The sequence below is a fragment of the Protopterus annectens genome, chromosome 17.part0 (assembly GCF_019279795.1).
Source record: "Protopterus annectens isolate FY-2018-M chromosome 17.part0, PAN1.0, whole genome shotgun sequence".
Taxonomy (NCBI): Eukaryota; Metazoa; Chordata; order Ceratodontiformes; family Protopteridae; genus Protopterus; species Protopterus annectens.
Genome location: NC_056751.1, coordinates 602,002,093 through 602,014,433, shown reverse-complemented (window position 1 = coordinate 602,014,433; position 12,341 = coordinate 602,002,093). Strand labels below are relative to the sequence as shown.

The following is a 12,341-nucleotide window of genomic DNA, read 5'->3' as shown; positions in this document are numbered from 1 at the left end:
TGAATCTTGTTCCGTCCATGTGCCTTGGACAGTCTTTCCCTGAAAAAGCCACCCCCCCCCCCATCAGGGAAGCATCCGTGGTCACAGTGACTACTGGGGGGGAGAGCACAAAGGGTCTTCCTATGGTGACATGAAGAGACGTCAACCACCACCGAAGGTCCCTCTTGCAAGAGTTTGTGATGAGAATCATATGGTTCATTGGCAATTTCTGGTAAGGCCACTGAGCAAACAGGAGCCATTGAAGAATTTGCATATGCATCCTTGTGAGTGGAATGGCTAGAATTGCTGCCGCCATCAAACCTAGTACCTTCAAGACTTCTGCGGCTGTAGCTCTGTTCTTCGACACCAATGAGTTGACGTGTTGGCAAAGAAGTGAGATCCTTTCGACTGGAAGACGTAGAGCGGTGGTTGAGGTATCTAACTCTGCTCCTATAAAGACGGTATGCTGCGATGGCGACAAGGCAGACTTTTCAAAGTAGACTGTAATGCCTAAGCGGTGGCAGAGTGTAAGAGTACATTGTGTTGCCTGATTCAATTGATGCCTGGTGGTAGCGGTGAGGACCCAATAGTCTAGATATGGCAACACCTGGAATCCTAGATGTCTCAGGTGAGCCGTGACCACTGCCATGCATTTGGTGAACACTCTGGGGGCTGTAGTGAGACCAAAGGGCAGGGCTCGAAACTAGTAGTGATTGGCTCCCAGCCGGAAGCGCAGGTGATCTCTGGAGTGTCTGTCCATCTTTATGTGGTAGTACGCGTCCTTGAGACTGATGGAGCACATCCAATCACCTTTCCATAGAAAGGGAAGAATGGCCTGAAGCATGACCATTCGGAACTTCTCTTTTTTTACAAATTGGTTGAGTCTGCTGAGGTCCAAGATAGGTCTCCAGTCCCCTGTTTTCTTTGGAACCAAAAAGAATCTTGAGTAAGTTCCGAATCCAGTTTGGTCTGCTGGGACTGGCTGGAGGACTTTTTTTCTAGCAACTTGTGGACCTCTATAGTTGCTTATTCCCTGAGAAAGGGTGGAACATCTGGAAATTCTGTTGACAGGAGTGGGAAGGGAAGAGAACGGTATGAAATACCCTCTGGAAATGATGCTTTGTACCCAGGTATCGGATGTTATGCTTAGCCAGGCTTCAGGGTAGAAAGATAAGCGACCCCCAACTGCCTCCAGAGCCAGACAGCCGGGTCGCCTTTCAGGAGTGCTGGTAGGGCTGAGCAGAGAACTGGCCTCTATCACCCTGCTGTTGCGGACCCCCCCAGCCGCGCGGGCGGCATCTTCCATTATACCCCCCTCCTCTACCTCTAGAGGGGGTTTCTCCATGTGTGTCCTGAAAGGCTCCCTGTGCTTTTCAGAACCACATCTTTCCGCCCTTAGGGCCCTTGGGATAGGGCCGAGTAGGGGTAGAAAAACTGACTCCAACGGCAGATAGAGTCTTGACTTCCTGCTCACACCTGGTTAGAGTTTCCTTTACCTTGGGCCCAAACAGGGATGAGCCATCAAATGGGGTGTTGATAAAGGAAGACTTGAAAGGCTCCACAAAGGAACAGAGACTCATCCAGGCTTGTCTATGCAGGGCAATGCCTGAGCTAGCGGCTCTACTCGAACCATCAGCTGTGTACGATTATGAGACGCATGGACGAGTTCACAATCGAGTTTAGGGTAGCAAGCTGGTTGTTAACTTTGTCGGCAACCCCTGCAGCTACTGTACCCTGGAGAGTATCTCCTAGCTCTTTCAGGAGATCTCTTTGTAGTCTTGTAAAATGGGCTAAATAGTTCAGTGATCAAAGGGAAAAAGTCGCTGAACTAAACATGTGTTTCCCATATCTATCCATGATCCTGGAATCTCTGTTAGGAGGATGGATAGATGAGAACATCTCAGATGTTTCCTTTTTGGTGGCTGCCGCCACCACCACGGCATCAACAGGCACTGCCTTAGTCAAAAAAGCTTTGTCCACTGGGGCAGAGATGAACTTATTTGGCTTCCGAGGAACAGGTTTCATAGCCTCCGGAGACTCCCACGTCTTACAAGAGATCAGATCCATGAGCTCATCGTAAGGCGGAGACACCCAAGAGGTGGAAGGTTGAGACCCGAAAGCCTTCAAGAGCACTGACTCGTCTTCAGTAGGGCTTCTGGACTGCCAACCGCCCTTCTGATTAAGGATCTCTAATATCTCCGCAAAGGAGATATCCTCAGTGGGGGATCGAGGGGACCCTTTTGACTCATCCAAGTCAGTGTCAGATGTCAAAGACTCCTGTGGGGAGTCCAAGTGCCTCCTCTCATGCACAGTCTCTTCCTGGGTACCTCCTCAGTGGGGGCATCTGGGGAGGTCTCAGAAGAGCAAGGGGCACCCTGTGGGGCCACTTGAGGCTCAGGTTCTCTACGTTTGGGTTGACCGGTAGAAGCAGGAGTGGACACAGACGCTTGAGGGGAGGAGGAAGCCAGACCTGATGCTGATGATGTCTTTGGAGACAGGACTCTCCTCACGGCATCCTCCGACAAGAAGGGGTAGATGGATTCAAAGGAACTGTCCGATCCTCCCGCACCGAGGCCATGGACTCCAAGCCCGAGGCAGAAGCAAGCTCATCCGAGCCGAAGCCCTGAGAGGAAGAGTCAGCACGGACAAATCGGTACGACTATCCTCTCCGGACCCGACAAGAGAGTGTCAGCTCCTAGAGTCCCCAGTCGGTGCCGAGGACGTCCGAGTAGATGGAACCGATAACACTGGAGCAGGTCTCGGCTCCACGGGCTAAACCACCACCATCAGGTTGGACTCCTCTGGCTTCGAAAGTCCAGTACGGCTCGGAGGAGGAGCAGTCAAGTCCGGGTTAATGGTCTTCGGCTCAGACGAAGGCATCGGAGCCGACAACAATTTGGCAAGGCCTGGTGCCCGTAAAAGCTTCTGCACCAACCAGTCTATATCCAGATCTGAGAGGCTGACAGAAGACTTTGAGGAGTGCACCGAGGGTGCTGAATGGAGCAGAGGAGATGAAGGAATCTCAGAAACCGGCTCCAAAGCTGTGAGCTGGCTCCGAACAGAAGAAACACTCTGTTCCGAGGGCAGTGGAACCGATGACCCTACACCCTCCATTCTTTAGCCTTTTTCGATGCTTTGGAGTCACCTGAAGACTTGGATGACTGAGGATTTACTAGCACCATCCTGGTCACCCAGTGCTTCCGAAAAGGGGTGCTGAAGTAAACCCCTATCCACCAGTTTCCTCCTTCTCTCTAAAAGTACCCTGGAAGAGAAGGAGTGACATATGCTACAAGTGTCTTGGAGGTGTAATGCCCCCAAACAATAAACACACTGAACGTGTCCGTCAGTGACTGACATTTTTTGTCCACAATCTGGATTTTTTGAAGCCAGATTTAGGATGTGGCTTCTCTTTCTCATGAGACATCTCTATTTTAAATTTAGACAAATTTAAACAATTAAAAAAGACACTCAAGAAATTATCTAACAACTACTGCTAAGAAAGTGGTTAAATACAAGGCCAACTACTAGGCCAAATTTATAGAAAAAACAAGCCAACACAGGGCACTTATCTAAATTTAAGTCTAAAACTATATAGATATATATATATATATATATATATATATATATATATATATCCAATAAAATTGGTCTGAGCTATCTGGAACTGTGCCGCGGCAAACTAGAGCTGAGGTAATTCCAGCAGTGCATCATGGGATAAGGGGGCTTGGTCTCGAGCTACTGGCAAACCTTGAGCTTTGCTGTTGGCTGTGTTGGTGCCGAGGATCGGGTCCGAACCCATCAGTGAGAATAAACGGCGAGATTTAACAACTTCACATTGAAAATTTCAGGAGTCGGCCGACCGGCACTTGCGAGCTGCTTCTGCTTCGAGCACCGCGCGGCAAGAAAGACTGATGTAATGGCATCGGCTGCATGTTTTATACCCCTGACGACCTGGCATCATGGAAGAAGGGACAGTAACCGACGCAGGACCCAAGACTTTGTTAATCAGGCCGACTGAGGGCAACCTGCCACCAGATTACCCAAATGTAATGACTGCAACAGTGAAACACGAAGAACATCTCTACCTTTCGCCTGGGTTGTGACTAAAGAGACTCTCCAGATCAGCCCAATACATGCACTGTAGCTAGAAAAACAATTTTAACTGTTTTTTATAAACATTTTGAAGAAATCCATAAAGATGAGCATCAATACTGTTCTGTATAAAGTTTCAGTTTATCTGACACGGTTTCCACAACTTCACAATTTTGAAGATGCTGGATACTTTCATTGTTCAAAGCCAAACAAAAATAATTCACAAACAGACCAATGCAGGCCATTATTAGATGCACTACTCAGTCAACAAAAGTCAAATGCAGACAGTTATACATATCTTACTGGTTAAATCAGAAACAAACAGCAACATTGTTTTCTTGCAGTGGACATGCCAATAATCCACTTTTTCAGCAAATCTCAAAATCTATCTGGGAAAGAAGCCATCATTTTAACTACTGGAAACATCTCTTTTCTGTGATGTTTGAAACATCTGTAGTAGATATCCTCCTCTATCCCCACTATTTAGGACAAACTCATTTACAAAAAAAAAATCCTCAAGACTGTACAAAGAAAAGGAAATTAATGGATAACCCCCTTTTAGAGGGAATACCTACACTCACCAGGTCGACCATGTTCTTTTTGTTGACTTCTGACAGTGCACCTGAAACAAACTTTTCCCACTGCTCCTGCTCATCCTCATTGAGGTCTGTGGAAGAAATCCAAACCACAGGTAATTAGCGAGTAAACTCGAAGCCACAGCCATCAAAAAGATTATCAAAGGAAAGAATTTAGGGTGCACTTAAAACACAGCGGCACCTCTGCCAAGTGGCAGGTGTAATGGATTTAAAATGCAGCTAATCATTATCAGAGGAAACACTAGTAATGATTACACAGTCAGCAGATATCTTACCACTGCTATCAAACTTTAGAGGGCAGAGCTTTTACTGAGTTGTACACATAAATAAAAAGAGATATTCTATAATGACAAGTACTGCTGAATAAAGGGTATCTAGGAATTATAAGACACAGAAACCCCTGACATCACAGCATGGAAAAGTGGACAGCAGAATCTCAGTAAAGTAAGCTCCTGAGTACAAGACACATTATGTGTCTAGGCAGATTGGCATGGGATAATGTTCCACTACAACGTATTATCCATTGGCAAGGTAATCTACAGCACAGTGAACAGTGTTCTTAACACAGTGAGGCTTTAGTTTTTGAAGTTAAAAAGTAGCAGTTATGGAGTGGTAAACGTCACACTGTGGCAGGGACTTTCCACCCAACAGCAACCATATAAGAACATGCTGTGGCCTACAGAGTTATACCTGGGAATGGTCAACTTCTGAGCAGGGATGAAAACTATATTCAGCTGCTGGATGCCATACAATATTATTTTTAACACATTACTTGCAAAGGGCTAAAGAAATGTGCTACTATTTTGAAACACTCTCCTCTAATTTACTAAATCTACTTACACTATCAAAGAATAACATCTAGTGTAAGAGAGTGATTAAAGGTTAAATAAAATTTCTACCACTGCATTTGCATCCAGATTCAAAAAAGTGTGTTCCTCATACAAGAGGGTAAGGTAAAACAGGTCATTTCCACAGCAAGAAGATGATGACTTGATAATGGACGGTGAAGGGGGCACTGCTGGTAATTAGAAGTTATGTACTCACCATAACGTTCCATCTGAGTAGGAACTTCATTCGTCTGCAACCTGTGGGTCTTGGATCCGACCTCGGATCCAACCGGCAGCTTTCCAAGCTTCAAGATCCGAGCTCCTAGCTCCTCCCCTCTACCCACAATCCCCTGTCACCACCACACTACCTCAGATAGGTTTTGCTGTATCACCTGAAAAAACCTGTAATAAACAGGTTCAGATATTCTCAAGAATCATAAAGATCCTAGAAACCCGATACAGGTTAGGGGGATGGCAGGGGGGGATGGTTGCAGACAAATGAAGTACCTACTCAGATGGAATGTTATGGTGAGTACATAACTTCTAAATCTGTAGTAGTTACTTCATTTGTTCTGCAACCTGTGGGACAGAGTCCCCAGCTACCTAAACAAAGAAACCTGGGTGGTCTATGGGAGGATATTCCGAAGCACCGCGGAGCCAAAGGACGCCCTGCTTCTAGATATCATGTCCAGCTTATAATGAGAAATAAACGTATGAGCAGAAGACCAAGTGGCTGCTGAACATATGTTGTCCAATGGCATCCTGAACCAGAAGGCTGCAGAAGTTGCGATGGACCTTGTGGAATGTGCACAGATTTTGAATGGGGTTGTTTTGCCTGATGCCTTATAAGCCTGAGAAATACATTGACAAATCCAATTAGCCAGTGTCACTTTGGATATAGGTTTTCCCATGTATGAAGGAGCAAATGACACAAAGAGTTGATCAGCCTTACGAACATCTTTGGTCCTGTGCAGGTAAAAACGCAACTGTCTATGTACGTCTAGTGTATGCAACATGTATTCTGCCTTATTTTGAAAATTTTTGAAAAACACTGGCAGATTGATAGTCCGATTGATATTTGCCACAGATGCCACTTTTGGTAAGAAAGACGGGTTAGTCCTGAGAGACACTCTGTCATTGTGGAACATAAAATAGGGAGGTTTCATGCACAAAGCTTGGAGCTCTGAAACCCTTTTAGCAGAAGTTATGGCCACCAAGAATGCTGTTTTCCAGGACAGAAAATTAAGGGGTACAGAAGCTGCAGGTTCAAAAGGAGGTTTCGTTATGGCTTACAGAACAAAGGTTAAGTCCCAAGGGGGAGTCACGGATTTCACTGGTGGCTTGAGAAGGAAAACGCCACGCAAGACTGTCTTACACAATTTTGTAGATGCTAGAGATCCTAATCCATCTCCCACATATATTGCTGCCAACTGTACTTTTACCGTTGATGCACTGGCCCCTTGTTCAAAAATCATGGACAAAAAATCCAAGACTGTAGGAATCGGAACAGTAAAGGGGTTGAGACCTTGGCTGTTAGCCCAGATAGAAAATCGTTTCCACTTGCTATTATAGATTTTCCTGATGGACGGTTTATGAGCCGCTACCAGAATAGTTTTCACTGGTGACGAGATACGAGTCCTTGCCATTAGTGGAACTGGATCAACCAAGCCGCGAGCTTGAGGTTTACCAGGTTCGGTGTTGGGCACCCCGTTGGGTGCGATATCAGATTTGGAATGGGATCCAGGATTAAAGGGGAGGAGAGCCTGTGAGACCACAGGTATGGAAACTAGATTTGACGAGGCCAGAATGGGGCTATGAGGATAATTTTGCTCCCCAACCGTGCAGCTTTCTGAATGAACTTCGCCATGAGCGGAAGCAGGGGGTAAGCAGAGAGTAGACCGGGAGGCCAAGCATGAATCAGAGCGTCTCTGGGGCTCTCCCCTTCTGGGGGAAGAATTGCGAAGAACTCGCTGCATTTTGTGTTTTGGGGGGTAGCAAAAAGATTGCAGAGAGGCCAACCCCACTTGTGGAAAATTTCCTTCGCAACTTTGTGATTGAGAGACCACTCGTAAAGACTGAGAACTACTCGACTCAATTTGTCCTCCAGAATGTTGGATCGTCCCAGAATGTGTGTTGCTATCAGAAAGCGGTTGGTGGATATCACCCATTCCCAAACTCTCATGGCTTCTCGACAAAGAGGGTAGGATCTGGTTCCCCCTTGTTTGTTTATATACCAGACCACTGACATATTGTCAGTCTGTATTGCAATCGTTCCTAGAGGTAGAAGGTCTTGGAGAGCCTGCAACGCTAGAAGCACCGCCCTCATCTCCAGAACATTTATGTGCAAGGTGGTCTCCGACAAGGTCCACGTACCTTGGACGTTTCTGCCCAAACAATGCCCCCCCACCCTAGGCGAGAAGCATCTGTGGTTAACGTGACCTGGGGGGGGGGGGTCTCCCTTGCCTGAGTTCTGGGGAGTGAAGCCACCAAAGGAGGGATTCCCTGCAAACTCTGCTCAGGGGGATAGGAGTGTTCAATGGTTGGAGTAACAGTGACCATTGAACTTAGAGTGTCCACTAACATACGCATCCTTAGGCGAGCATGGAGAGAGAGGCCGATAGCCGCTGCCATCGAGCCTAGTGCTCTCAGGACTAACTCCGCCGGCGGAGATTTGGTGCGAAGAAGAGCCAAAACCTGGAGTGAGAGGCTGGACAGCCTGTCCGAGGTCAAGAAGGCCCGAGAAGATCGGGAATCTAGCCTGGCTCCTATGAAATCTATTGCTTGCACAGGATGAAGAAAGGGCTTCGGTATGTTGACTGAGACGCCCAAGCTGTCGGCAAGAGACAGCACATAGTCTCTCGTGGTACAAAGTTGATGCCTGTTGGTTGCTGTGAGGAGCCAGTCGTCTAGGTACAGAAAGACCCTTATGCCCTGAAGTCTCAGGTGGGCCGCAACCACTGCCATGACTTTGGTGAACACCCTGGGGGCTGAGGTGAGTCCGAACGGAAGGACCCTGAACTGGTAATGACTGGCCCCTAGCCGGAAGCGGAGGAACCTCCTGGACCGTCTGTCCATTAGAATGTGGTAGTAGGCGTCCTTGAGGTCTATAGAGCACATCCAGTCGTTCTCCTGCATTAAGGGGAGAATAGACTGTAGAGTGACCATCCGGAATTTTTCTTTGGGGATAAACATGTTCAGGGCGGACAAGTCTAGAATGGGCCTGAGGTCCCCCGTCTTTTTTGGCACTAAAAAGAACCTTGAGTAGTAGCCCGATCCGGATTGGTCTGGGGGGACCCACTGGATGGCTCTTTTTTCTAACAAATTTGAAATCTCTACGGTCGCCGCCTCTCTTTGATTGGGTGGGACATCGGGTAGGCGACCACCTTAGGGAGGATGAAATAGGAAGGGAATTTTGTAGCCTCTGGATATACTTCGGAGCACCCATCGATCGTTCGTGATGGACTCCCACATTGACAGGTGCTTCGTTAAACGCCGCCCCCGACTGCCTCCAGAGCTGGACAGTCGGGTAAGCCCTCAGGGCTGCTGCGCAGGTCTCTCGGAGAAAGGCTCCCTAGACCCGAAGTTACGTGGTCCCCCTCTGCCTCTGGGCCGGCATCCACCCTGCCATCCTCTGCCTCTGGAGGGCGCGGAGTCCGAAGCTGGATAGGATTGCTGAGACTTGCAGAACCACAGCTTCTTTTGCCCCCTCTGATTCCTTGAGAAGGAACGTTGGGGGCTCGAGAAGCGGACTCCGACGGCAGACAGCGTCTTCCCATCCTTCTCGCTTTGGACTAATGTATTGTGTATGGTCTTGCCAAAAAGCGAAGAGCCGTCAAAGGGTGCGTTCAAGAAGGACGCCTTGAAAGGTTCCACGAAATTACAAAGACGGAGCCAGGCGTGACGTCTCAAGACAACACCTGCCCCGCTGGCCCTTGCGGCTCCCTCCGTAGCATAAGACAGTAGCCGCATGGACGTATTTGAAATGGACTTGAGAGTGGCCATACGTGTTGAGAACACGGTTTTGTCCTCGACCGACATGGACTCGGGTGGAGCTGCAGTGTATTCCTTGATCAAATCCCGTTGCAGCCTGATGACATGCGCCATATAATTCAGCACCGTCACGGAGAAGGTTGCTGAAGCAAAGGTCCGCTTCCCTATACGGTCCAGCACCCGGGACTCTTTGTCCGGCGGGTGGACTGTGGAGCTCTCCTGAGAGAGTTCTCTCTTAGTGGCAGCAGCCACTAACATGGCATCAACTGGAGACCCTTTGGCCCAAGCCTGCCTGTCTGAAGGGGGCTAAGGATTTTATCCGGTCGGCGTGGGATAGGCTCCACGGTGTCGGGTTCCTGCCAAGCCCTGGTAGTCAGGAGATCTACCAGGATCTGCCGGTGGGGACACCCAGGAGGTAGATGGGCCTGCTTCAAACGCCTCCAGAAATACGGACTCATCCGAGGAAGGTTTTTGGGCAGACCACCCCCTCCTAATACGCAACATTTCCATGATGTCTCCAAAGGAGACATCCTCGGGGGGTGACCTTGGGGAACCTTCCCTTTCCTCTAAGTCCGTATCTGTGGTGACGGACTCAGGGGAGTCCATGTGCCTCCTTTTACACATCCGTTTACGATGCACCTCCTCTGTGGGACTTTCAGAAGAGGGCTCGTCAACGGCCTCTTGTTCCTCCGAGGGAACCAACTGGAGGGTCTGAGCAGGCTGTCCCGATGGAAGGATGATGGAAGTTAGACCCGTATGCAGTGGGGGAGCGGAGGGATCCAAAACCCGAGTCGGGGACCTGGAAGACCTCGACAGTACCCTCTCCACTACCTCGAACGCCGAGGGAGAACTACTCTCTTCTGGCCCCGAGAGCAGTCTCCTCGGCTTCGAGATAGGGATCGGGGTCGGAGCCGAAGCCATCAGATCTGAAAGGGAGGTGCTCTCCAACATAGGCGGCGCCGAAGATGCACCCGCTCCCATGGGTCTGACGCCCGGCCCACGGCCCCGAGAGCTCGGATCAGAGATACTCGAGGGTATGGTCGGCGTCGAAAAGGCTTGGGCCACCGGCGCCGACAAAACCCCGGCTCCGAAAGGGCCTGGATCCGAAGACTCCAAAACCCGGATCCGGGTTGAAGAAGGAGAAATCGGAGCAAATATTGAAACTGCACTCCCACCCCTGTGGAGGGGGGGGGCAGGAGCACCCCCATCTGCATTTGGGTCTGCAAAAAACGACGTATCATCCTATCCATATCGGCGTCGGAGAGAGACCTAGTAGATCTAGAGGAGGTCGTAGAGGCGGCCCTGGAGGGCCGCCTCGATGACCTCGAGGGTGATAGGAGCTCCTCCTCCAGCTCCGGTGAGAAAGAAGGAGATTGGAGCTGAGAAGGAGAAGGTCCGGACACCCTCGGAGGCGATTTAACAATTTTTGAAGGCGGAGCCGAGGGATGAGGCTCGGCTTGCCTCTTGCGTCTGTGCTTCTCCCTGTGCTTTTCCCTAGAAGGAAAAGACTGAACTTCCCTCGTATTCAAGGCAGTAGTGGGAGGTTGAGTCCCAGCCTGAGTCAAGGGAATTAGGGGTGCTGAAGCTACCTGGGCAGCCTGCACCTTGGAGGGAGAGGAGGAAGAGGCCTCCTCCGGGGGAAGCAATCCCGCCAGAATAAGCCTGTTCCTCCTGTCCCTCACAGTCCGGGGGTTGAAGGCTGCGCAAACCTGGCAGTCTGAAGACAAATGGGCAACCCCCAGGCATATAACGCACTAAGTGTGGCCATCAGCTGGGGAAAGCTTATGGCCACACCCAGTGCACTTTAAAAAAATAGCTTTATGGCCTTCGGCCATTTTCCTGACACACACTCTCACATGCCCAAACACCTAGGGGAAGGTTTAACTGAATAAAACGCAATCCCGAAAACAAAAAAGGGCAGAGAAACACTCTAAATACTCTTTTTTTTGAACCTATTAAAGTTTTAAGAAAATCTGTTGAAAAAAATATTCACATCCCTGTCTAAGCTCAGGAGCTCTTCTCAAGACGCTTGTTATTCAAGCCACGGCAAAAACGATCTGAGGTAGTGTGGTGGTGACAGGGGATTGTGGGTAGAGGGGAGGAGCTAGGAGCTCGGATCTTGAAGCTTGGAAAGCTGCCGGTCGGATCCGAGACCCACAGGTTGCAGAACAAATGAAGTAACTACTTCAGATCAAAATTTGTATACTCAACTCAGTGGAGTATATTAACTCTCTGAACTCTTTGGAAATAAAGCAAAATGAAACAGAAACAGGTATAAAACAGAGAGACAGATGGTACTGGCTATACGATCATACAGCAAAAAATAACTCTGTTCCAAAACTTAAAAGCCAAGTCTAGTATGAGATATAAATTTTCTGTAAGGAAACCTTTGTAATCAAACTGTCAAGGAGCTAACACACATTTAAACAGTAAAATGATAAGGAGTACAACCTAAGTAAACTGGCAGTCTGTAGATATGGCACCACTCAGAACAAATTATGCCAAAGACAAATGAAATACTAAATTGAGAGTATCTTAGCATATGCCAGCTCAGCTTTGAAACTGCAGAGATAAAGCCTGGACTTAGAAGATAGATGCTTGTATATACATTCTGACTTCAGTTAGCAAAACTTAAAAGGAACACAGCTGGTACTGGACAAAGGATTCTTGAGAAGTACAAGGTACAAACCTCATCTGGAGCCAACAGTAAAGGAGTACAATGAAAACGGGAAGTTATATACTTACTATAATGCTGAATACTTTTCATCCTAGTCCATTTGATATGACTGATAGGTGCTGAGCCACTTGTCTGATCTGATCTGGTTCTGCTAAAGCTCCAAGCCTCAACCTCCTTTAA

General features: G+C 48.4%; 1 protein-coding gene across 1 annotated transcript in view; it reads right to left on the bottom strand.

The window, feature by feature from the left end:
• PPP6R1 (protein phosphatase 6 regulatory subunit 1) overlaps positions 1-12,341 on the bottom strand; it is a 3,522,349-nt gene that overhangs the window by 1,474,923 nt on the left and 2,035,085 nt on the right. The window contains exon 13 of the mRNA XM_044059463.1: positions 4,653-4,738. Coding sequence (XP_043915398.1) covers positions 4,653-4,738 — 86 coding nt within the window. The remainder of the gene's footprint in view (positions 1-4,652; positions 4,739-12,341) is intronic.